The sequence below is a fragment of the Gouania willdenowi genome, chromosome 24 (genome assembly GCF_900634775.1).
Source record: "Gouania willdenowi chromosome 24, fGouWil2.1, whole genome shotgun sequence".
In the NCBI taxonomy this organism is placed as follows: Eukaryota; Metazoa; Chordata; class Actinopteri; order Blenniiformes; family Gobiesocidae; genus Gouania; species Gouania willdenowi.
Window position 1 is genome coordinate 9,922,708 of NC_041066.1, and position 27,271 is coordinate 9,949,978.

The following is a 27,271-nucleotide window of genomic DNA, read 5'->3' on the forward strand; positions in this document are numbered from 1 at the left end:
TCTGGAAAAAGAAAGTTCACACTGCTCTGTAATCATAGTTCTCCTGTTCTATCCATCTTCTATTTCAGCCTGTTGTTAGCAAATCATCTCATCTTTGTTTTATTGGTTCGGAAATTAAAACATTTCTCTCTATTTGGCATTTATTTCTTTTACATTCTGCAAGTATAAGTGATTTGTTTATTTATTCATGGCATATACATTCAGGTATTGAGTGAATGACTTATTATGTTATCTATCTGTCGGTGTTTATTTATTCATGTATTTATTTTTAATTATGTCAGAGTTGGTCCTCAATAAGGGTGAGCTGTTTTGAAATCTAAGTTGTAAAATCTAAGAAAGTATGTATATTGTATGTATATTATGACCATTGAGTTGCATTTTAAACAAATTAGAATTGTTTTCTTTACAACATAGAAAATACATTTGTTTTTTTTTTTCCCCCTGTCCTGGAGTGACACTGTCCTGCATGTTTAAAATATTCCCTCTGTTCCGACATTTCTATTGAAGGCTAGTGATTCGAGGCGTCGCTCTTGGAATTCTATCCCTTGGTCAATATATGTGGAATAATGTATTCTATTCGATTTATATGAAAGTACACTTCGAAATATGATTAAAAAGCTTTCACAAAATATAGAAGAATTTTTCTGAAATCGTGAGAATTTCACAGAAAATGTACAACTTTCATTTCCAGATCTTCCTGAACAAAGGTGCTCTCATCTCCTCAGTGTGCTTTCCAAACACAGTTACGCCTCCTTTTTTTTTTTTTTTTTTTTTTTAACCTACGGACAGGTGGACTGTCAGAGAATGAAGATGTATTTGTGTGATCCGGACATAGCTGTGTGACAGCAGTGTGTTCACATGCAGCCCGGGGCTATAGAGCTAGTGACACAGACCAAACACAGCAGACAACATGGGAGGAGTAAAGGTGAGCGTCTTAGAGTGGCGGGAGGAAGTCACATTTGTGTTTAGCCACACATACAAGAAAGAGAGAGAGAGAGAGAGAGAGGGAGAAAGAGCAGTATAGAGTGAGAGAGCAGCCCTGGTCGCTCACTCTGACTTAAGGAGGACATAGAGAACCTGCCTTATGTGTGGCTCCTCTCTAGGCTTCACAGTAAGTACATCTACATCTACCTGGATGTTAAAAACTTTCCCTTAAATGGTTTCCTTATTCTTTTTTGTATTCTGCACTGGGATCGAGTCCCATTCTTGTGATCAAATGGGATTTCTGGAGAGTTTTGTCACTTTTTCATCTTCACTTTTCAGCGTATATGTTAATTTTTGCTGTCTCATTGATTTCAGTGGTTTGGAAGTGACTTGTCACACTGGTGACAGTCATTCTGAGTCACTGTGGTAACATGCTTGAGAGAAGAGAAGAGAAAATATAGGGTGATGATATTAAAATTGATCACTTCTGCATTTAAATTTGAGCAACTTTTCTTTTTGGGAACTGTGACTCACAGAAATGTAGAATAATGCTGTTTTATGCAAAGTGCAACATCGTTTAAACGCTTTTGTTTTACAAACCAAAAAAAGTTGCTTTTGATTCTTTTTTTTAATACAATTTGATTTATTTTTTTTTTTTTGCTTCTCACATCTACTTTTTGATGATCTGAGTAAAATTGATAAGCTCAAGCAAATGCAAAAGCAGTAAGCTACGCCTAACTGTTGATTTTATTTTTATTTTCCCAAGATTTAATCATTTCAGTCATTGTTCGGAGAATCAAAGCGTTCTAAAAGTTGAGCTACCTGCAGATATGATCTAACAAGGAGCAACAATCGTTTACAGACACACAGAAAGAGAAAGAAAGCTGAAAACTGGCTCCAAGCCAAGCCTCAGTCAGTTCAGAGGAAGTCTGGTGGCTTCACACCATGCGTTGATTTCCTTGTGAAAGTGGTCACGCTCCCTGCTGACGTGCACGGGAACCTTCCTTATAGCTCATTGTAATTCAGAAAGTCACAGGATGTGTGGGACGGTGGGACCGACGGGGATGCAAACAAAAACTGTTCCACTTTGACGTTTGTTTGTCTGGAGATTTCAAATGTCCAATGGGTCACACTTTGGACTTAATTTTAGTTCTCAAAGCCAAACTTCCTTTGGTGCTTCAGCTGCTGTTTATGTTGTCATTGTTTGATTTGGAAAACCAAAGTCACCAAAGTCAAAGACTAAAACTATAACATAATAGATTAATTTACTTAAAAAGCCTAAAAAATGTACTTAACTAATAAAAGTATCTGAGAAAAATACTCATTTCTATTCTGTTCAACAACTTCCCTCCAGGCCTCTGCCTCTGAGCACATGACAGCCATGCTGACCTCGGAGAATTCAACCCAAAGTCTCACGATTGCAGCGATACCAGCGACGCAGGATGTAGACATGACCTCATGGAGTGAGGTGGACTTTGAGGACAAGTGCACTTACATAGTGAAGGACCAATCCTTGGACGAGGAATCTGAAAACAGCAGCAAAACTCAAGCAGAGAGATCGTTACCCAGAAACCTGGCCTTGAAACACTGCAGCAACTCAACAGAGGTACGTCCCCAAAATCTGCATTTACACGTTATTTAAGTCGTGATTGTAAACACACAAAAAAAATCTATCAAAAAAACTTGGATTTGCAAAAGCATCTGCAGTGGCTGTTTGTGTTTTTACTGAGTGCGGCTGACCTTTTGCGTCACTCCAACATCCTCCCATCCACTCGTCTATCCTCAAGCGGGAAGTACTTGACGTGTTGTTGTCCAATTTCAGCCCTTCCTCTTTAGCGACGTGGGTGTCGACAGAGACAAAAGCCGAGCTCTTTTTCTCTCTCCTCTCCTGATGATGATATGGAGCAATCTTATATCCACGTTTCAATTGTCCTACATGAAAAATGAAACGATCAAGCTCAAAAGTGCAGCATAGATTGTGTAACCCAGTGGATAACAGCCTGGATATCAGTAATAGTGATACATTAATGGAAAACATTCATAAAAATACATGTGAATAAAAACTATATACAATATATATTTTATAAACAAAAAATAACATATATAGATGCTTCCGTTACCTAATAAAAACAAAACTAGAATGTAAGAACTAAGTTTCTTTTTTGGAAGGTATCCAATAAAAATGACCTTTGTTGCAATAAAAGCGGGTCAAGCCGATAAGTAATCCAAAATGAATATTAGGTTGATAAATGCTAATTAAATTGATTTTAATAAATGCATAAACTCCTGTGCTTTATATTTTAGTCGACTATATCTACAACTGATTTAGTCGAGTAAAATTAGACTATAACTGATATAGTCCTTAAATTTTGGCTAAAAATAAGTTGCATTTTAGTCAAAAAGACTATGGCTAATACAAAAGTTGAATTTGCTGTCAAACTGAACAGTGATGGAAAAGTGAGTCCCAGTAGATTGTAAGCAAAACGCAAAAGTTTGGTCACTTAAAAGAGTCCCAGCCCAAGACAAATGTGAATCAGGTCAGACAGGAGGAAGTAACACAGGCGTCTGCACCAAAATACCTGCATTACTACTTTGACCTTCTGTCAAACAATGTCTGATGTCTCAAAGACACTAAAAGACAAGACATTTTACAATAATCCGTGACACGAGAACACCTCAAACGAAACCATTAGACAAAGAACGACGAACTGTATGGCTACATTGTGCACTGAGAGCCTTCAATGATCCGAGATGAAAGGGAGCATACATTAACGTGGCTTTAGGGCTTTGGCTTTTTGAGCGTAGGCAGAGCTCAAGGTGCAGACAACTGGTCAGGGTGGGACTGTGACACCTTATCCACTCCTCCCCAACCCTGTAGGCTTGGGACAGAGTTTCACACCTGGAGGTAGCACAAAAAGAGTGGTAGTGAAATTTTAATATGGTAAAGGAAGTGAAGAAAACTTGGCTGATTGGTTGATGAAATATTCAGCATGGGAAAAAAAAGAGCACGGAATTACAAGTTATCTCTTCCTCACTGTGGGAAGTTCTGCTTACACCCATAAGACTATTGTTTCTCTAGATCAGGGGTGTCAGACTCATTTTAGTTCAGAGGCCAAATATGGAACAGTTTGATCTTATGGTGGCCAAAGATTTTAAGTGGGGAAAAAAGTGATTTTTTTTTTTAAGAAATTGGAAGATTCTACAGAGAGTTCTTTCAATCCCTTGCGACTGCAGTCATGTAATATGCAAGACCCTGCAAATATAATAGGGTTTCATTAAATGTGTGTATTCGGAGTGACAATAAGATAAGATATCTATAAATAGATTTAGTAAATAGGTAAGTAAATAAATGTATTTATGTAGCGCTTTTCACAGATGAATATCACAAAGTGCTGTGAAATTAAAACAACAGGAGCAACATCACAAAAAGGATCATAAAACAGAGGTGAATTGTTGGTAATTTAAACAGTCTTTCATGTTTTCTCTGTCATGTTCACATCTTCTAAAGCAGTGATTCTCAATTGGTGGGTCGGGACCCAAAAGTGGGTCGTAGACCTGTACTGGGTGGGTCACGGACAGCTCGTCAAAAATAAATAAATACTTAATGTCTCTCATGTTGGACTTGTCTTTTATTTTGAAAGAAACTTTCCTTTTGACAGGTATGCTGTGAAATGCATGTTACACAGGATAACATAGAATATAATAAAATAAACCTTCATTGATCTCCATAAGGGAAATTCACATGTTATAGAATAGCAAAAGTAAACAGTAAGAACAAAAATAAATACCAACATAGGATAATAGTGCAGGTATGAGACCAGTTGAGAACCCCTGCTTTAAAGGGCTAGATTTGACGTTCAGGCCTTAAATTTTGCTCTCGATTAACCTCGATTATTAACCTATAAACACATTGGAATACAGTATGAGGCAGATTAGGAAGGATCTCCGCCCACTGTGTTGAGTGCATCTAATTGTTGGATGATTCCTCACTGTCTGTGTCAAACAGGTGCTTGGGGTGACCAGCAAGGAACTGATTCCTAAAGGGACACGTTTTGGCCCTTTGGTTGGGGACAGCTACACCTCAGAAACTCTTCCAAAAGATGCAAACAGGAAGTACTTCTGGAGGGTACGTGAAACTGTTATTAAAATTATATTCTGTGTTTTAAATAATCGCACATGAGCCTCTGGATCTGTGCATGTGAAATATCATTGTTTTCAAAAGTGTTCACATCCTGTAAATCCAGCCAGAGATGGTGCTGATGTGGTGGTATGCATGGTTCTTCTCACTTGTGTTCAATGTGTGACATCCTGTCACATTATGAGTGCGTCTGTCCCAGTACTGATAAAAGCCTCTTGAAATAGGTGGTTTTCATTCTCACGCATCATTGTGAACAATATGCATGTGCTTATGGTCGCACCGAGGTCACACAGCTGTTTGGTCTCAGTGACGCAGCGTTTCTCCTCTACTGCTGCGTCGCTCATGCTGTGGCATCGATGCCAGTAAATACGCACATCGTGCACTTGTGTGGACTCTCTCACACTGACTAAGCAAGGAAGTGGCTTTCAAGGCTGGGAATCTCAATCATTACACATTATGTTTCTGTGTAACTCACCAATTCAGTGTACGCAACCTTGTAACCAAGCAGCCCAAACTGAAACCTTTGAAAGCATAACACAGTCAGATTCCAACTATGAGTCAAGTGACAGCTCAGCTTCAAAGATTGAGCAAGTACTTCAAATACAGAAATATAGCGAAGCTAAAAACTGCTCAGGTTCCTTAATTTGTACCAGCAGTTATAAATAATCTTCTGTAGAGTGTAGTTTCTTGTTGATTTTGTAGTTTATGACAACTAAGTACTTTTTTAATCAACTAAGTACGTTTAAAGTACCCAAGTAACACAAAATAACCGTTGAATCTATTCAGTATCTCTACAGCTAGACCTGTTGAGTTTTAGCAGCAGGAAAAGATACAGAATACAAAACGTCTGGAGGCACATTCAAGCATCATTAGGGAACCATAGATATATGTCAACAAGATGATTGTTCTCAAAGAAAGTAGGAAATAGCTTTAAGAATAACTTTGCGCACTGATTAGATCACATCTGGGCAAGATTAAAGCATTTTGGCTTTTGTCACTTGCACCAACGTTAAACTGTCGCTACACAAAGGTATGCATCTCAGTATAATCACCACTACTTGTAACAGTGACTAATCCTTTAGTTAGATTTAATGACACGGGCACAAGGCCAAAATCCTTGCTATCAAATGATAGGGCATATATCACGCTTTTCATCGCATTGTCTCAGATTAGATCAGATTAGGATCCTTTGTGATAATTGTGGTAGTTGAAATTTGTAATGGCTACAAGAGTTGTAGGTTAGAGGCCAATATTAAAATCCAGTCATACAATGAAATTCCTGTTAACTCTGTATTTACTTATTTATTTGTTTGTCTGTTAGCTGGATTGTATCCAAAGTACCAAACGGATTTTGACAAAATTTTAACCAATGATTGACCTCACATTTTGGAGGGAATCCGGAACAATATACTGATTCTAAATGAATCACAAAAATGTAAAACTTGTTATCTCTCATCATTGGCAACACTTTTGTAATTGACTGATCTTTATGAAATTTGACTCCGTTATGTCAGGTTGGTTCCTCAATTAACCAACCACATTGCAAATTTTATTGCAATTTTTGATGGTTGCCTATACATTTGGACCTACTGTATCGTTACTAATGGGGATAGAAATTTCTTCCAAGTCTTTAAAGTGTGAATGATCATAGTGCCATGATCAGGATCACTGATCCAGATAACTGCTAATATCTGGCAAAGAGGAGGTTTGGCACTTGGCGGATGTTTGTGCTCTTGTTCATTTACGTATGTTCTCGTACCTCAAGATGACTAATCAACCACAAAGATATGCAGCGTCTTTATCAGCTGAGACAATCCGAACTACTTACCCAAAAGAATTCACAATACCCATCGTTGTATTTTAAAAGTAGGGTTGTGATTAATGATAAATCAATTGATCATTATATTTCTCATCCATTTCACACTCTTTAGGTATTTTTAGAGGGCCGATTACATCACATCCTGGATGGTTTAGATGAGGAGCGAAGTAACTGGATGCGATATGTAAACCCAGCTTGCACTGTGAAGGAGCAGAACCTGGTTGCATGCCAGAGTGGTTTGGATATCTTCTTTTACACCATTAAACCGCTAAAGCCAGGCCAGGAGCTTCTCGTGTGGTACTGCCATGAATTTGCCCAGCGCTGTAACTACCCACCCCTGGGTCAACTGGCTATCGACAGCAGCGGTAAGTGTCATTGATCATTGATCGACGCATGCTTTCAGACTCATCTGATGTGTATAGTCATTGACCAAAAAAAGAATAATCTCCCAGTTAAAGTACAGGATGAGTGACACACTCTATGTGTGGGTGTTTAGGCAGTTAGTGAGTCACACCCACTGTCGTTTTGTTAAAGCAGAACACAAAGGCGGGTGGATTTATACTGAAAGCAGAGAGGAGCTATTTCCAGGTGCAGCTACAGTACAGGAGTAAGGTGACACCAATTTTAGGATATTAAGAAAATGTTTCAGTTTTACTTGTTACACTAACTTCATAGAAATTGGACACCCATCACACACAAAACATTAGGCTTTCCTGAACTATGAATGACATGCATTAATTAATCCCCACGCACGCTAACACACAGAGGGTGCTCGAGGTGCTGACGGCACTCTGGCACGACTCCTTGTATTTATTTTCCTCTTAAGTAGGAAGTGCGGTAAGAAGTGCTCCAGAGACTACTTTAACTTCCTGACAAGGTGACCTGCTGACAGATCTATATCTTCACTGAGTGATGGCTGTTTGTTTGCTGAGTGCAGGGCTCTCACAGTGGGAGTGAACACAAGATAAGGGCTCTTCTCTCTGCGTGGACATAACTTTGTCTCTGAAGAAATCTGTGGAGTAGAAGTTTCTCATTAGAACCTGTGTATAAATAATGATTGGTTTTGGTAATGCTTGTACTGGAGTAGCTTTTCTCAACTCAATGAACAATGGAAAACTTTATGATGTATTTTCAATTGTGATTTTCCCTCCAACAGAACAAAGTAAGACACCCGAAAACAAAACAGCGGCGAAGAGAGGACACAGTGTCTCTGAAATCCTTCAAGAGGAACCTTCTAAATCGTGGTGTCACAGAGAGTGCCTGGACAATCCTGTCCCTTGCACAAATGTCCCTATGATGAATCCATTATGCTCCCATGTTGTCCATCCAATCCAGCCCATCTCTGAATCAATGCAAAGCAACAGTTTTCCATCTCTTGCATCCTGCTGTCCTCCATCTGCCAAACGGAAAGTGTTGAGCAGTCCAGTCCTTTCTGGTTTGCCTCTTACATTTCAGCACAATCACAGCCCTGTGGCAACCAAACCATCTTACCAAGAGCCCTTGATTTTGGATCATGCTTTGAGGCACAATCCCTACCTACTGCCCAACTACTCAATGGGTGTTCTACCTCATTCATACCCAATCTACAGTGACCGACTAAAACCTCACTTAACATTGCCTTCTCATTTGCTGCCGTTTGACAGCTACACACAATATATGCATCCTTTAGCCCCAGGTTTCAAAAACATGGCACTAGTACCTCCCTGTGCAAGAAAATACTTTATTCCCCCACCAACCAGTGAGCACAAAAACAACAAGGATCTTGTGTTTGAAAGAATGAACTACCTCAGAATGCCTTCAGATGACTTCAGAGATGTCAAACAGCATTCTGATACAGACATCGCTGAACCTGCCACTTCCAGTGCCTCCTCAATCATAAATGATCTCAGTGGAGCACTGCCATCTCTTGCTCCTGGAGGATCTTCACCTCCAGTGGGAATGGCTGCCTCTTTGAACTGTCTGCCTTCGAAACCTACCTCAGCCACTCAGAGAAATACTCAGGAAATAATGGACCTCAGGAAGAACAAACGTGGAGACCAGATGATTGGATACAAGAATCTTTCTTACCCGCTAATCCGACAGAATGGAAAAATCCGCTATGATTGCAACATTTGTGGAAAGGTCTTTGGGCAGCTGTCCAATCTTAAGGTTTGTTTCTCATTATGTTATTGTGGTTTACAGTCATTCCCAACCAACCATTGATACATCTATCTATCTATCTTATCTATAAAACAAGGAATCTCTGTCTGTGTGTGTCTGTGGCTCAAATATATCTGTGGTTCAGGGACAGACAAAGCTGAGATTTTCAACACGGCTGCTGTTTGGTTCAAGGGTGTGCAACGTCGGATTTGTTAGGATTGCATTGATACCGTTAATAAATAATTTCATAAATGCTTTACAAATTCTGTGTGCATCTAAACTGGCTGTTGTGGATTAATGACACTAAACGAGTCCGGACCAAGTCTGTTCCGTCTGAGGAGATCCGGATCCGCGAGGACAACAAACTGGAATCAGAATAGATGGGGTTCAACTCCCTACAGTGTCCTTGCTAAAAGCCAAAATATATGAAAACACAATATCACTCTATACATTTCACAACAAACCTAAATGTCCCTGATGTCACACCTTCAAACACAACCTCATTTGGCCATCCATGAAAAAGCTACTTAACCTCCCACTTTTCTTTAGCAATACATATTTCCTGCACTGCACTAGTGGTTTCAATTCAAAGAACACACATGTTCTAATATGTGCAATACTCTTCACAGGTCCATTTGCGAGTGCACAGCGGCGAGCGTCCTTTCAGGTGTCAGACCTGCAATAAGACCTTCACTCAGCTCGCACACCTGCAAAAACACTACCTGGTTCACACTGGAGAGAAGCCTCACGAATGCAAGGTGAAGGAATAGTTGAACATTTTTGAAAATGTCTTTACCCAAGTTTTGAATGAGATGATTTAGCAGGAATCACCAATAGATCTGCATAAAACTAGCCTGACTGTTGATTAAAAAAATAGCTTAACAGCAAAAAAAACTCCCTACACATATACATGTTCTGTTTTGTTTTAAAACAGGTGTGCCATAAGCGCTTCAGCAGCACTAGTAATTTGAAGACCCACCAGCGGCTACACTCAGGTGAGAGGCCTTACCAATGCAAGGTCTGCCCAGCCCGGTTCACTCAGTTCATCCACCTCAAGCTTCACAAACGCCTTCATAGCGGAGAGGGCTTGCACAGCTGTCCTTGCTGTACTTCCACCTATCTCCACTACTGCAGCTTGCAGGTGCACCTTCGAGGCTTCTGCCCATTGTCCCCCTCGGTCAGACACTCACCTGAGGAGCTACATCGGGCCAACTCTGAGATTAAAATGTTTGATTTGAGTGAAGCTGCTGAGCAGCTTGAAGCTATGGCTGCAGAAAACGAGCTGGACAAGGGGAATGTCCTTGAATTATTACAGAAGATAGAGACTCATGTCTCGAGACATATAGGTGACTCCAAAGGGGAAACTAAGCCAAGAATCAACAAATCAGAACTGGAGTTCTTCGATGTTCACCAGCGTCACAGCAGGAAACTACCTCTGCACCCGAGCAGCATCAAGCAAGAGTCACGCTGCATATCGGAGCCCTAAGACAGCCTCGCTAATCCATCCATATAATCCTTACAGGCCAACTCAGCAGCTGTCTGTTTTCGCCCCATTTGAAGTAAAGCCTTATTTCATCAAGGATTGCCTTGCTTAAATGTTACAGAGAATGCAGCTCTTTAACGATTAAGACTTTAACAGCATCACATAGTGACACATTTTAACGTTGACTTTGTTAATTTATTCAACAGCTATTTGCAAATCTAAAATATTTTAAAAGCAAAATGCAAAAAAAAATGATGTATTTCTTATGTATATAATTTCTTAAAACGTCTTTTGGATCGATTCTAAGATATATTTGCCTTCTTTGTGGTTTCACTGTGTGAGACTGAGTGTAGTTTGCATACATGTACATATTTATAGGTGTGCATTAAAAAGACTGTTACTGTACAACAATACAGTGTGGTGTGAGTAGGGCAGTGATGCTCAGAGCTTGTTACATAGACTTTTTACACTTGGGAATATAAATTTAAGCTTAGTTATACTTCTGAAATGATCCTGTTATTGTAAGTAATAACTTTGCAGGTATAAGAACATTATGTGCAATACTAAATATTAAAGCTTTCATTATAAACCACACCCATTATGTTAGACATCGAGGATTATCCTCATCTTTGATTGTCTACTTTGACTTACCCAATGCAAACTGTAGCTTCACATTTAGCCTGCACTCCCATCTTCAGTTCCATTGTGCTATGTAAGTTGTGGTGGTTTTTAGTTCAAGGTTCACAAATAGCCAAATATGATTTCAACCAAAAATAATCCTGGCATCTTTTCAAGAAAAACTAGAATTTCAATATTATTGTGCCCTAGTTTTATGACTTTCAGATCTAAACAACTGAAACGTGTTTTAACGTGTGAAACAATCAAATACAGACATCAAGAACTGAGCGGTGTGTAATTTATATGCACTTTGAGGTTGGACTCGACAGATGTAGTCCATGTGTAACACTCCTACACTAGATGGCTGACCTGACCCCATCTAACTACGTAACTAAAGGTGGAACAATATGTTGTGCGACAAGATATTATGATATAAAACGCAATGTATCGTCAAGGATACATGTGGTATCACGAGAGGGGGAGGTCAGATTTTTAAAAGATCCACATAATGTCCTACACATCAGATTGTTCAGGTTATATATATATTTTTGAGTGGAAAAGCTAATACCCAGAGTATGTATGTCCTAAGTTAAAGTCAAATAAAAACATGGTTTTTTTTTTTCCTTTCCAAAACCACGCTATCGTTATCGAGAGCTGTGTATCGTCAATCGCAGGGGTTTGCACTTCTCCATCAGCCTTTCCTGCACATTTTTCCACTTTCAAGACATTTTCACATGCAGTTTCACGTTAATTAGAGAGTAAGATAATAAGGAAGGCTAGCAGTAACTTAACAATGGTAGGACATGTAGAGGTTTCAACATGAAACGCATTATTTCTCCTAATTTATGCAATTGTTTCATTTTTATTACATTTAATAGATGTTCCTATTTTACTAGCCACTAACAAACAACTTTTAAACAAATCGTGGAAACATTATGTCATATTTTACAAAAATCCACCTTGCGTTTTGAAAAATATATCATTTTATATATAGTGTTGGGAGTAGTTATTTTTGTAATATATTACATTAATATATTCTTTTTTGAAGAAACTCAGTAGTGTAACTCATTACAATAGTGAAAAGCGATAATATATTACTAGTTACAATTAAAGTAACTCAAGTTACAAGCATATTTAATTTAAGGGCAGATTTGCTTTGTTTTCTCACTATTTGCAATTATTTGAGGAAAAAAAATATGATGATTATAGTTAAATATAATTTATGGGGAACAAAAAAGAGCTTTCTGCTCCTGAAACAGCAGAAGTATTTGAAACAAAACTTAGACCGATGTTATTTGAACACTATCAGTGTGATATAATTAGTGTTCTGGACCAAAAGTAACTCAAAGTAGCAATTCAGTTACATTTTAAAAAAACAGTAATATTGTAATACAAATTTATTACATTTTTTATCCCAGTAACAAGTAATGTAAATATATTACAAGTTTAGAGTAACTTACTCAACACTGGTTATATATAACATACCACTGACCATGCACCAAATCTCTGCAACATTTGTCCCAATGTTTCAGTGAAAATAAACTTTTAAATATGATTAATTTAGTACAAATTCTTTATTAGCAGTATTTATTAAGTCCTGACTACATCTCTCATATGTATTATCTTTGTTGAGTAAGAATCCTGGAAATTAAATCACATTTTATATGGAGCTCATTGGTGACTATACTTCCTGAGGGCCACTCACATGGTCCATGCGGGCTACCTGGTGTCCGCGGACACCGGGTTGGTGACCCCTGCGTAAAACCTTCGACCTTTCCTTTATTATCTAAACCCGTCATTTGAAGGTGAGCTGTGCACGCGGATGTCCCTTTAAACTGCGCAGTGACGTCATATATTTTGACAGAGGGCAGGCAGCGGGAGAAGCAGCAGCAGCACCACCACCACAGGCACGGGGCTGTGTGGAGGATGTACCCGGGCTGAGCGCCGGTACCCGGGATAATGTCACCACCACCACCACCGCGTTACCTCCACCAGCAGCACCACCATCAGCCGGCGTCATGATCAGCGCTGCCGGAGCGGTGGTCCGCAGGATGCCGTCGGCGGCAAGGCGGAGCGGCCGCTGGATAGCCTGGTGTCAGGCGATGCTGCTCGGAGCGTCGGCGCTGGTCATCGTGGCCGAACGGAGCGCTCGTAAGTGGGCATGGTTCTGGTTCTCCCCGCGGTGCTGATACATACATGCTGTGGTATGGCCTGTGAGCGGAGACAGTGATGGATTCATCCGTGATATTATAAAAAGAGATGAACGTAAAACGCTGTAACACGCACAGCCATGATGCTCTGTGTGGTGGGCTACACTAGGAATAAGCGTTGTTGGTGCTATTAACCTGGTATTATTACACTGCTGTAAACACTTGTTTTACATGAAGTAGGCCTAATACAGCATTTTCTAGGGCATTGGGTTTTCAACCTTGGGGTCGTGACCCCATGTGGAGTCGCTTGGAATATAAATGGGGTCGCCTGAATAGTATATGTATAGTAATTGATTAAAAATGTTAAAAAAATAAAAAAAAGACAGATTTTTAAAATATTATTGTTTTTCAAATTAAAACACACAATCTTAAACTTAAAATCTATACTTTTTCTTTCTCAAATATAAATATAGCGCAAATAAAATGTACTTTATTGAATGTAGGCAGTGGCTATCCGTACGGTTGCTGTATTAATATTCCGACATTCTATCCGTAAGCAGCACGCCTACTTGGCCAGTTTAGGTCACGTGACAAAGACTAAATCTTACCCTAACCCTAAAAATTGTTGCGTTATTGGGTTATAACCTAACCCTAAGACTCTACGTACATGTACTTTGGTAAACGTACCAATATCACCATACAAACCATACAAGTGCTCATTAATGAATGCCAGTACAATTCCTCATGTAAATGTGCCAGATTTAGCCATGAGCTACTTTCCATCTGTAGCACTCATTATACATTTAAGACAATGACAATAAAAGATACAGACATGAACATAGTATACACACGGACATGGACATAATATATACATTATTTATAACCAACCGAAGCAATTTCTTATTGAAAAAAATTTCTATAGATGGTTACATGACTGATTGCTTTTAACCATTTTTTGCAGCTCTTTTTTAAAAGCTGTAAAAATCAAACAGTCTCGAACAGTGAATGAAACGTGTGCATCCATTTACAGAAATGGTGTTATGTCCAGTGGTGGTGCGTATTAATGCAGTATAGAAATATCCAAGCTGGTGCATCCTAATCCTGGCTACTCTCTTTATAACGCAGTATAAATAACATAACGTGATCAAAAATTAATTGTAGGAACAACAATATTATGAAACGAAAACACTTTAATCTGGCTTAGTTTATGAATCCACAGAGTTCGAACAATACACAGAGATTACCATACGATACGATAGACTATAAACAGATTACTTACCATATTTTTTCAAGGTAAAATGACAAAAATAACCATGTTTCTTTAACTTGACATTAACTCTTTCAATAGGAATTAGAAAAAATAAAACAAACAATGTTTCCAATTAAAGTGCCAAATCCGATGCAAAAACAGAGACATGCCAGTCTAAAATGAAAACCATACATAATATTATGCAGACAAAGGAGAAAACAGTTACATTACATACAACACTAGTTTGCCGTGTTGCCATGTCAGTAATCCATTAAAAAACCCATTGTCTATTGGTAAATAATTATTTGGGTACATCAACTTTACAAATGTCAATAATATAATTACAAGCAAAAGATGGAAGTTAATACCAGGCTTTATTCAACCAAATTCTGCAACTAATGAATACAACCAGACTGATGTATTCAATTAACCAAGAAGTAGAAAGAAGAACTTGTGGGTTTTAGATGAGGCTAGTAGATTAGGATAGTATTTATTTCGTTGCTTTGGACGACACAAACATGAAATTCTCTCCCATTTTAAACAAATGTCTGGCATCCTCACTCAGAGAACAAATGAATATAGTAACAAGGTATTTCACACTTAAAGCTCTTTGGGTAAGTTGACCTAACAGGGTCAAGAATGCAAAGTACCCTTTAATATCATTTTCTTTTGTCTGTTAGATCATGAAAATCAAATGATCACTCATGTGCTTAGCAGTCCTGCTTGTGTTGCTTATTGCACGTCATAGAGCCTGCATTGAAAGCACGGTGCAGCCCTGAGTGATAATTCCCTGACTAAGCAGATCAATGAGCCAAGGTCGTGACAAAGCGGAGATGAATGGAGGTGAACAAAGTGTGACTTTGCCTTCAGCGCTAGGTATCCGATCCAAGAAGGTTGAGGCGCTGCCCTGATTTTTGGTCTTAATTTAGCCACACGGGAAGGAATGCTGTTACCTTTAGGAACCATCTAAACTAATGAGTAGACCTTGACAACACAGGATTATCAGCGCCACATGGTGTTATGTAATATATAAGTCAAGGAAGCTTCTGTCGAACTAGCCTTGGTGAGCTTCTAGGATTGGCTTCCTCCTTATGAATGTAAGGCCTCTAAGTTTTCGTGATCATGGAAAACAGACAGAAAAAATGGAATTCATGTTGTGAAATGGAAAAATCAATCTGACACATTACTTTTTTTTCCTCTCTCTTATTATTTAAAAACAATATCACACGTTTACGCACTAATTTTCACTGTAAAACAGGCAAATTAATGTGTATGAAGTGTAAAAAATGGACAAATGTGTCTGATTTTATCGTTAATCCCATTCAAAAATCTTGCTACGTGTAACGGATAGAATAGTGATCGTGTTATCCTGTGATTTAAAATGAATGGAGAGCTTCATCTGAAGTGTTTTTAATGTGTTGTGGATGAACAAGTGGTTCAGATTATTATTACTGCATTCAAATCTCAAAATGCACTAATACAAAGACCGGTTTAGTTTTTCTGGTAACACGTCAAGGCAGAAGCATCTACAATCACATGGATGAGTGGGATTTCATGAAAAACGTGAGGTTGATTCGCCGGTTGGCGGTAATTGAAGAATTCCCAAATAGATTTTTGGGATAATGTCACACATTTCCATGGTGTTTTTTAGGGGTGTCCCGATCCGATATTGCCAGAAAACGAATATCGGATTTTATCGGACTGCATCTAAAATCTCCGTTATAAGCGCTCCGATGTAAAATTAATAACAGTCGTTAATTCTATTAAATATGGAAGTGGATTAGGGCCAATTTTGATGGAGAAAATGATTTTGGGTAAACCAAGAATAAAGTCGAAATGTCAAGAATGAAGTCGAAATTTTGAAAATAAGGTAGAAATATAATTTTGAGATTAAAGTTGAAATTTCAAAAATGAACTCATAATACAATATTGTACAATATACTAATAAGGTAAAAACTACGGAAGCTGACGAGGGCCAACTCACCGTACGACAACAAACAGCAGATTATGGCAGTTTAAGAAATGCTGTGTATCCATGAATGCATTAAACTATACTTTAAAGTTGGATTTAATAACAAATATTATTTCTCTTTTAGCTCATAAACACAGTCTTTAATGACTTTGAAGAGATATTGACAAAATCTTAATCTGTTCAGAAGAAAAAACCAGTGAAGTTTGGAAGAGGTGGAGCATTCAGTCCGTCTGTGGCTATTGAGGAGCTACAGAATTAGATTAGGGCCAGTTTTGATGGAGACTGTTGTTGTGTATGGTGATTTGACTCGAGTCCGCTTCCGTAGATTTGACTTTAGAAGCAAACCTTCAACTTTTATCACAATGTTGTATTTTGATTTTATTTTCAAAATTTTGAATTTAATCTCGTCTTTTTTTTTTTACTTCAATCTCAATATTATATTTCATCTTTATTCAAGAACTTTCTACTTTATTCTTGACATTTCGACTATTTACCATGTACGATTGCAGGAAGTTTATTAGCCATTAAAGACATCCAGGGAATTGGGAAAATTAATGCAACATGATGGAAATGGGTAGGCCTATAGCCTGAAACTGAATTTGGTCAGTTCTGAACGTGAAAAGCGGCGGTGCTATGAATGCTCTGTTGTGTCTCACAGACTCTCGCAGCTTCTGCAGCTGTCCCCATCATATACAACTTTAATGAGCTGTGCGTTCACAAAGAAAGACCTAATTATGGCATGATGTCTCGTATGCAGAAATCTTATCCCACCTTGCCCTTTGTTTTTGGTTGGCGTGTCAGTTATCTACTGTATAGGGTTCTACCTTTGGAACGAGGAGACGCAGTGGGCAGGCCTTACGCTTGGACTCTTCCTTCCCGGCACAGCAGTTCAACTGTTAAGTGTGAAATGGTACCTGGATGATGGTGACGACAGGCGGTGCTACCGCTCCATCATCCACATTCTACACTTGGGCATCTTTAAAAGGTCAGTCTTTGCATCCTCAGGCTGTGTCTGTGTGCAATATTTCAGACATTAATTCTGTCAATCAAATGTCATTGAAGCCCTGGTAAGTGTTCTACTTCCCTCCTGTGGTAGGTTGTGGGACTGCATGAGGTGTGTGTTGCACATGCAGGACTCGGTGGCAGAGCTGGGAGCTGCTGTCATGCAGCAGGCGGATGTTGCTGCCCTCTGGCTGCTGGAAGCTCTTATTCTCACGCTGCCTCAAAGCCTGCTGCAGGCGTATGTGGTGGTATCCACTGATGTGGGCATCATGTCACCAGGTACAGTCTTCTTAGGGCTGGCCGATATGGACCAAAACTCATATCTCTATTTTTTCCTTAAAATGGCAATACACGATATAAATTTTTTAATTCAAAGACAGTTAATTTGTTTGATTAATTAAAGTTGATATCCGGAGTTTGTGAGAAATCGACGTTTATGTATGATTCTTTTGAAATGTGAAAAAAATACCTAACTAGTCTTTTACTATAGTCTACTGCCGGTGGTCATTCATATACATTAATGTATATATTCGTCCTATAGACCCCTATACAAATAGAAACGATCACCGAGTGCACCCAGCCAATAGGCTTTGACTTCCTGTTTTTGAGGCTGTCAATCAAAGTGAATGCGGAACTGTGCACAGAAACAAGGCCGCGCGTAACAACAGCAAACAGATAAATATGATTTTGGCTCTTACCTGACCCATAGACCTATATCAATGCGACCTCATAAGACCTTGTTATGTTCCACGATGCGCGTGCAGAAAATTAAAGGCGTGGCTTCTGGTAGATTCAAGACATCAAGACGTTTCTCAGAAACTTCGGATATCAGCTTTAAGGATGCCTTAATCTGGGATGTTGGGGTCAATTATAATTGTAATTGCGTAATTGATAATTAATTACAATTATGACATGTAATTGGAAAAATCTCTTGCTGTTGTAATCATAATTGATTTGTAATTGAGTTCAGATAATTTACCTTTTAATTGTAATTGCTATGGAAATTCTATAAAAGCTATTATACACAAACCTGTAGAACTGTGTTACAGTTCTACGGCTTACACATATGTAATTAACGATTATTAAAATGTGTTTCAGATCAACTTTTCCCACTACCTGTCTCTTCAGGATCATTTTAGTATTTAAAAAAAATTTCAAATCTACTGAAAGAAAAAGAGCTCAGACGCCCACACCAAAAATATTAATACCAATATTGTCATTGATTAGGAAGCCTAACAAGGTAACCAAGAGATGAGAAACAAATGAGATGATAGATAATATTTTTTAGTGTATTTTACAGCTGATTTAAGACATGAGTCAAACTGACCCGTTATAATTGTAATTGTAATTGACTTTAAGGGGCAAAATTGTAATTGTAATTGGAAAAACCCGATCATCGTAATCATATTTGAGTTGGAATTGAATTGAAGACGTAATTGTAATTAAAAAATGTTTTTGACATTTTTAGTCGAAAATGTTCAATGTTAAATATTCATAGGTGGCCATGTTGGATTTTCCAACATGGATAATTGAAGACGTAGCTGTAATTAAAAAATGTAATTGACATTTTTAGTCGTAAATGTTCAATATTAAATATAATATAAAATATTCACATGTGGCCATGTTGGATTTTCTATTATGGCTATGCCAGTCAAGGTTACTGTCAAATAGAAATCATATTTAGAATCCCTGAGATCCAGAACCTCAGAAATGTGTTTTTAATTTTAATTATGTGAGTTTTTGGTTGACAAGGGACAGAAAAACCTGTTTTTGGGTAGCCGCCATTTTGAATTGTCCAATATGGCGACCTCGTTGAGAAATGGCTCTGGCTCCGGCCAGATTCTAATTCAGCAGATCAAAACTGCAAGTTTGGCAAATGATCTGCTTGGAGACAAATTTGCACAATTCTTCCCCTAACAGACCAGACTTCTGTAAGAGACAGCACGTGTGAGTGAGTTCTGTGGTATGGATGTTTATGGGAAGGTCTGGCTTAGGACGCACTCATAAATCCATCTAAATGTACTTTTAATGCTGTTCTGAGAAGTAAATAAGCTGTAATATATATATATATATATATATCAATATAGGAGATATTGTATTTTCCATATCACCACAATGGTAAACTCGATATATCTTTAATCTTGATACATCACCCAGCTCTAAGTCTTCTTATGTTCTTCATCATTTGTTTGGCATTCAGACTGTAGAAAAACTGAGATATTGTTTGTCTTCGTTTGCTGTCAGTGGCCTACTGCTGCGGTCTGTGTGTGCTGTCCATTTCCTGGGCCCTGGTGCTCTACAGCCGAGCATGCTGTCTGATACGCCCGGGTCACCTGGCCATGCCTCCAGCTGCTCTGCTGTGCCAGTTGGTGTGGAGAGCTGGCATGCTGGGGGCCAGGGTGACCTGCCTTATGTTCTTTGCCAGGGTCTTTAACTGGTGGGTCTGTGGAGTTGCAGGTGAGTGCAACAATCTTAAATGGTTCCCAGTTGCTTGAATATGTTAATTAGAGATGTGCATTACCATTAATCTGACGATACGATGCGATATATCCCTTTACTAAACAATGCGATATACAACGCAAATTTCACCTTTACAAGTACAAAATGATATGAAATACAATTTAGTTCATTTTTTATAACTTGTAGGAACAAGTTAATGATAACTAACTGTAATTCAAGTACCGATATAAAAAAAGTTTAACTTTTGCTTCTACAACAGATTCTGATTCTGTTAAGTTCTTAAAATAAAAAAAATAAAAAGTACCCACATGCATCTATGAAAGTGCCCAGCAGGGTTGGGGTCAATTACAATCGCAATCGCGTAACTGGTTATTAATTACAATTATAGCATAATTGTAATTTAAAAAAATCTGTTTCTGTTGTAATCATAATTAAATTGTAATTGATTCAGATAATTGACATTGTAGTTGGCGTGGAAATTCTATAAAAACTCTCATTTACAATTTAATTAAATGCAAACCTGAGGAACCATATTATAGTTCTGTATCTTACACATACATGTTGTTAACAATTATTCAAATATGTTTCATATCAATTTTTCCCACTACCTGTTCTTTTCGGGATCATTTTACCATTTAAAAAAATACAGAAATCTACGGGTATACTGACAGAAAAAAGGCTCAGACGCCCACACACAGAATATTAATATCAATATTTTCATGGATAAGTAAGCTTAATAAGGAAACAAGAGATGAAAAATGTAGAAAAATGTAGTTGACTCCAACCCTGGTGCCCAGTATGTGTTATGAAAATAAAGTGCAATCAACATTCAAGCTAAATTAAATGTTTTTTTCTTTAAAAAACATTTTCTTGGATCGATACGATAATCGCACCGTGAAATATTGCAATTTTTTCTTACACCCTTAATTTTATTACGAAAGGAAATGTAAGTGGCATTGCCATGTGATCATGATGAGGAGAATCAGTTAAAGAAAAAAAAATGAGTTGATCCCATTCAGTGTTTGAACTGTTCTGCCTGTTTCTTGTTGTTGTTTTTCAACCTCCAGGTTTTCACTGGCTCACTGCCTCCTTCTGGCTGGTGTCGCAGCAACCAGACATATGCACTGGTCCCTGGTGTTGGCGCGCTTTCAACGGCATCATGGGCCTTGTCCACGTCTTCCTTTTCCTCAACGTCAAAGATGGACCGTCTCGCTTCCGCATGGCGAGTTTTTATGCTGTAAGACAATTTCAAACTAAACTTGTGTCGTCTCGTGCCGTCTTTCACGTTGCACAAACGCAATGCAGTGTCATCGCCGCCACCTGTGTGTCCTTGGGTCATGGTGAGGTAAAGCTGTGTTTGGATGACTGATGGTGTGACCTTCTCTCCTCTTACAGTTCATGTTTATAGAAAATGCTACCCTGCTGCTCGCCGCCTCTGACTTCCTAAGTGAAGCCTCGTGGGACAGCCTGACCCTTCCCACCACTGTGCTGTGTAGCTTTCTCCTTGGTGAGTCCTTTTGTTCCCATTACCTGCTGAGACCAGGGCAACAATATTAAACAAGAGCACTCAGAGAGCATAAACCTCCACCAAGCACCAAATATCCTCTTGGCTAGTTATCTGGATCAGTGATCCCGATCATGGTACCAGGATAATTCACACTTATCACCATTAATAATGATGCAGTAGGTACAAATGTATGAGCACCCCCATTTTTCGAAACATTGTTGGGCAATCCTGATCCGATCTGGATGAAACGTGGTTGGATAATTAAAAAACCAACCCAACGTAACCGAGTTAAGTTTCATAAAGTTCGGTCAATTACAAACTGAGATATGAGGTTTTTGGAAATTTCCCCAATGATGAGAAATAGGGATTTTTATTTTCATTTTGAAGCTGATCCAGAACAAGTATATTGATCCACATCTGCATAACTTAATGGAATCCATGGCGTGAGGTCTATTTTTTTCAAATCCGTACTTTTGACTAAAGGTTGGACGATATATTGTGCGACAAGATTTAGCATTTTTAAAGCGAGATGTATTGTCGAGGGTAACACCATTTGGGGCTGGGGGGAGGGGTGTAATAACACAACAACTTTCAATTGACCAACAATGTTCAACTGTAAGGCCAAAGTTTGAGTAGTAAGTTTTTAAAGTGCTCATCCTCCTCAAATGAGGGTACGCGTACCCCTAGGGGTATGCGATGGCACGACAGAGAGTGAAAAATTAACATATAAAGCGTCAGTCCCACCCCAGGTGTGAGATGACCAGAAATGAAAAAACTATAGAAATAAATCTATTCAGGAGCCACTAAATCAGTGTTTTTCAACCTTGAGGTCGGGACCCCATGTGGGGTCACCTGAAATTTCAGAAAAAGTTTAAATGGATTTTTGAAATGTTTAAATTATGAGGGTTAGGGTTTTTAGATTAAAACAGCACACAATCTTAAACAACTGTATTTCTATACTTTGACTTTGTGAAATATAAATCTAGATCAACTAGAATGCAGAGAAAACAAATATCTGAGCTCAAACATGATCAAAAACTCATTCTAGAAATAAATGTCTTTGTAAAATCTTAATATCAAAATGGGTTCACAATCCAAAAAAGGTTGTGAACCACTGCACTGAATACTATTTATTTCTACTTATTTAGAAAATGAGATTCTTTAAAATGTGTGTTGTGACTCGTTCATTCCTTCATTATGCTCTATAGTTGTTCTGAAACAGTTTTTTATGCCAAATGTTCTAGTCAGACAAATGGGACAAATGACCTAGATTATAGTACTTTGTTGACACCATTGCTTCATATTTTGGCCTCTGCATTGGAAGCAAAGCTAATATAAAGGTTTAAAGTAACCTTCAATAAAAAGTGTTTCTCTTCTGTAAATTCCAGGTGCTACCTCGCTCATTCTGTACTACCGGTTTCTGCATCCCAAGTCCACAGAGATCAGCCAGGGTACCGACCACAACCACATGGGCAGCACATGCATAGAACAAGGAGAGTCCTCCTTCTCTCTCGGTGACAAAAGTCTACCAGCTGCTTCCATCCAAAACCACGGTAGCTTCTCGCTCTCAGGCGTCGCTGGTTCTCTTTTGGAGCATCCAGGAAACTGTGGGGGCCGACCCAACAGCGCCTGTCCTTGTTACCACCACCACTGGTTCTTGATCCGCTTGGCCCTTAAAACTGGAGATCTTGGTAAAATCAACCGTGCGTATGGAGCAGGCGGGGCAGCAGCGATGCTGGACATGGAGGAGTACAACCAGGATTTTAAAAGTAACGAGGGCATAACTATCACAGGTTGCGGCAGTTTTGATGGCGTCTCCACATCTGAGTCCCAGGGGAAGGGTCTGGCACCCCTCTCGGACTGCAAAGACGAGTTCCAGAGTGTGAGCGAACCGACATCGACGGAACAACGCGATGATGAAGATGACAGCATAGAGATGGAGAGCCCCATGGAGTCGCTCACGTCAGATTTCAAACGTAGCTCACCTGAGGGCAAATCCGTGTTCGGAGACAGTCCGGAACCATATTTCTGTCCCACTGAGTCAAGCTCAACCCTGTACTTCAGTGCTGATCCCCAGTCTCCCAGCAGTGCCAGTAACCCTCGATTGGACCGTGACATTGGGAGTCTGGAGCAAGGCGTTCACCTCACCTCTATTCCAAGTGATCCGGCTCTGCACAGAAACGTGCGTGGACTCCTAGGCCGGGTGGGACCACGGTGCACTTCTACACCTAAACTAGACTCTGGAGTTTTGGACTCTCCATCTATTGTCCCACATCTCACAGGCCCCAGAGGGCAGCTGATCATGTCCAGAAGAGATGAGGATGAGAGTTTTTAGCCGTCAGGTGAAAAAAGGAAGGAGCTATGAGCCAACAACTAGCCTACACCAGCTTTTTAGGAAACAGCTGTTCACTCTCTATTTCACAATATTCAATATATCATAGTTTATGCAACATTTTTATTTGTGTTATAAGATAAACCAACACCAACCGGAGACTTTTCAGACTTTGAAACTGTTTCTAAACACAAATGCGGATCATTACTTTAAAAAGTATCAGTTAAGAGTTTAGAGTTAAGATTTAAAGCTCAGATATATTTAGGCTAATGTTTAACAAAACATTTTCTCACAATCTTTTGACTGTAGTTACTTTAAGAGTAACTAAACCCTGAGGTTTTGGCTGACGTGAGTCTAGGCCGGAATTTCAAAAGATGCCTTGATTATGGGCGGGGCTCCAGTAGGAGTTAAGACATGCCCAGTCACTCTTTAACAGCAGCCTACTAGGTACTAGCTAACTACTGACTTATTATTCACTATACCTATCTATTTGCAATTCTCTCCATCCAATCTACTCAACATAGATCGAGTCGACACGACTTGACAGGTGCTAGTTTTAGTTGAAATGGGCGGGGCCAACAGCTGCCTCCAAAAAGTCATCGGCTTCCATCTCAGCCAATTGCAAAATTTGATAGAGGGCAGTCACGCTTAGAGTTTTACAACAAAATATGCCAAATTGAAATACTTGGACTAAAACGTCAAGAGTTGGACAAGAATCAATCGAAAATTCTTCAAATTCATTTTGTCTTCTTAATCTGAATAATATACTTAGGTCTGAAAAGAAAGCCAAGTATATTAATAACACAACTTCATACTCAAATACATTGTTTTCAGCAGAATAAAAGTGGTGTGTTGGTTTGAACTCTGGTTTTTGGATCTTTTTTGGGATCCACAGGCATTTCCAAAATCAGAAATATTTTGATGATTGGTGCACAGAAATTTTCAGTGAGGGTTTCTCAAACTGAGCCCCTGGGACCCTTGGGTATCCACGGAAGTTGTGGAGTGCCATTAAAAAGTGTACATAATAATTCAAATATATATGATGTAAATTGCCAGTAGAATAATCACTTCCTTAGGTTCAGGTTGATTGAAAACTCCAACAAAAATATTCGCCCTAAATTTTATATAATTGGCTTGATTCATCACTTTTAATTGGGCTTTTATTAAGGAATGTAAACTCCAAATTAGGGTTACGTTTTTCACAACAGTCTGAAAAGCTGGTGATTTGATATTTAGCCTTTTACTTATTTTTAGTTTTAAAAAATCTGTTTTGTTTTTCATCCCATAGAGATGATTTCTTGAAAACCAGCCAGACTGCTGCTATCATTAAAACAACTATTACACAACAGCTGTGATAATAAGGAAGTTAAAAGACCTCTGAGAACCATCTCACCAAATGCTGGAGCTGTTTGGCTTCTTATAAGCACAAGTATCTTCTGTAAAGTATCATATTTATTGCTGTGAATTTTGACTAAATATACATTCCCTGGTCTTATACAGAGAATATTAAGCTGTACTTTTTTTGTGGTATTGCTTTAATGTGAGGGCTAATGTGTTGACCTTTGAAAACTGTGTTAGGTGTTTGCACTTCATTTACATGTTGATCATGTACTTGCTTAAATGCTTTGGGATATTTGTGCTGTCGATAACGATAAACATAATGTCTCAGGCACTGATGTGAAGAAAAGCTTTTCAAGTGTTTGCTGTGTAACTAAAATGCTAATGCTACATTGGTGGGGAGTCGTTTTAGCGTGCTGGCAGCAGACATATGCATTTTTCACTTACTGCTGTCCTGGAACAGGGATGAACCTACTTCCAAAGTAGTGACATGATGCTGGGTTTTCTATGGCACACATTAAAACGACTGCTTGTATAACATTTTGAACTGTGAATTATGAGGCCACTGGTGGCTTTGAAACAGCAATAAACAGCCTATTCATGGCTTAAATAGAGCAATTGTGTGTTTTTATTTATTATTTATATTTTAGTGGCTTAAAATGCATTTTTTCCTCCTTTTTAAATTATTTTGTTCTTTCAGTTTGAATATGTCAGTCACTATCATCCATATCATTTTATAAATCCTGCCTGGTATTGTGTATTCCTCCTTTTACTGACTCAATTAGACCTCCAAAAGTGTGCTGTAGTATCTGACATCCAACTCGCAAGTTCCAACATGCAAATTCTTAACCCAAAATTTCAAATTCTAAATTCCACATTCCAGATCCCCAACTTCTAAATTTAAAACTGAAACATAATTTTTGTTCAAACAATATTATACAATAGAAATACTTGAATAACAAAAAAAAAAAATGAATATTTATATATTACCAAGGCATCAATGAACACATCAAACCAACATTAACAGTAAATAAAAAGGTGTAGGAAAAAGAGAAAGCATCAATCCCAAACTCATATTACAAAATCAGATTTAAATGCACACAAAGTAACGAGTCTATCTTCTTAATCCAAATTAAACAATATATAATAGAGTTGGAAAGATGTTCTTTTATGGCGATTCGATTTTATGATACTTGGGTGCCGATTCGATTTATATTGTGATTCAGTATTGCAAGTTGATATTAACAATAATTGCTTATCATCCTGAGCCAAAAACAAAAGTTGAATCATAAACTTCTCGAAACGTGAGTCATAATTCTAAAAAAAACAATACATATCAAAAATTGGTCTGACATGACTTGACAAATGAACCTGTACTACAACACATGTAGTGTTAACCTAATTTTTTTCACATCTTCACCAAAGAAATTGCGATATATCATAAATCAATATTTCCCACTCCTATTAAAAGTATTAAAGTGAGTGCCACCAACAGTCGCAATATTTGACGCAAATAAATGAGAAAAGGGCTTTAAAGGAAATTGACGAAAAATGGCTGATCTGCTCACGAATAACAGGAGTAGCGATTTTAACGAGTGTACACAAAAACAACAAAAAGAACAACAACAACAAAGTGAGTGGCGTTTTGAGTCCGGGCGGGAGCCCGGTGTCATGTACCGAGTTCACATCGTACTGAGTTTGTATATGCAAATATATGCACATGCGCACTACCAAAAAATGTTTTTTTGGCTAAAAATAAATAAATAAAATCATTTATTTTTGTTTTCAAAGTGAATGGACACATGTTGGATTATGTTAGGGTTAGGGTTATAATTTCAGTACGGAGGTAAACTCAGTATGTGACACCGGCCTAAAATATACGCAAAGGAAAACACAAATGTTGTGGAGATTCATTGAATTTGCGTATCTGGAGGTGCTGAGATATTTACAAATGAATAAGTTGAAAATTTACACAATGTTTTCTCTGTCATTATTACTTTCGTCTAAATGCCAAATTGGATGCTCCACAGAGCTGGATCTTTTCCCCCAAAAAAATGTAAATGAGAAGGTAATAGATTATTTCTTGCTTTATGTATCATTTGGGGTTGTCATTTAAAAAAAAAAAAAAAAATTCTTTGGG

At 38.4% G+C, this 27,271-nt stretch overlaps 2 protein-coding genes across 2 annotated transcripts; both read left to right on the forward strand.

Annotated features, from left to right (window-relative positions):
- Window positions 1-984: 984 nt before the first annotated feature.
- On the forward strand, window positions 985-10,690 carry LOC114457690 (PR domain zinc finger protein 1-like). Its single transcript, XM_028439709.1, has 7 exons — window positions 985-1,111; window positions 2,279-2,530; window positions 4,931-5,050; window positions 6,994-7,246; window positions 8,038-9,029; window positions 9,650-9,778; window positions 9,955-10,690. The coding sequence occupies exons 1-7, from the start codon at window positions 1,085-1,087 to the stop codon at window positions 10,504-10,506; spliced, it is 2,325 nt and encodes a 774-aa protein (XP_028295510.1). The 5' UTR covers window positions 985-1,084; the 3' UTR covers window positions 10,507-10,690.
- A 2,255-nt stretch (window positions 10,691-12,945) lies between these two features.
- xkr5a (XK related 5a) lies at window positions 12,946-25,745 on the forward strand. Its single transcript, XM_028440118.1, has 7 exons — window positions 12,946-13,272; window positions 17,294-17,477; window positions 17,589-17,773; window positions 19,739-19,951; window positions 21,022-21,191; window positions 21,350-21,461; window positions 22,850-25,745. Exons 1-7 carry the CDS (start codon window positions 13,140-13,142, stop codon window positions 23,794-23,796), a joined length of 1,944 nt encoding a protein of 647 aa, XP_028295919.1. The 5' UTR covers window positions 12,946-13,139; the 3' UTR covers window positions 23,797-25,745.
- Window positions 25,746-27,271: the final 1,526 nt, after the last annotated feature.

Excerpts from the sequence above, each read along its gene's own strand:
- LOC114457690 (XM_028439709.1), top strand. The coding sequence starts at position 1,085 with ATGTGTGGCTCCTCTCTAGGCTTCACA. Across the intron at positions 1,112-2,278 it reads GCTCCTCTCTAGGCTTCACA|GCCTCTGCCTCTGAGCACAT; the intron begins GTAAGTACATCT and ends ACTTCCCTCCAG. Across the intron at positions 9,030-9,649 it reads GGCAGCTGTCCAATCTTAAG|GTCCATTTGCGAGTGCACAG; the intron begins GTTTGTTTCTCA and ends TACTCTTCACAG.
- xkr5a (XM_028440118.1), top strand. The coding sequence starts at position 13,140 with ATGATCAGCGCTGCCGGAGCGGTGGTCCGCAGGATGCCGTCGGCGGCA. Across the intron at positions 19,952-21,021 it reads GTGGGTCTGTGGAGTTGCAG|GTTTTCACTGGCTCACTGCC; the intron begins GTGAGTGCAACA and ends TTCAACCTCCAG. Across the intron at positions 21,462-22,849 it reads GCTGTGTAGCTTTCTCCTTG|GTGCTACCTCGCTCATTCTG; the intron begins GTGAGTCCTTTT and ends TGTAAATTCCAG.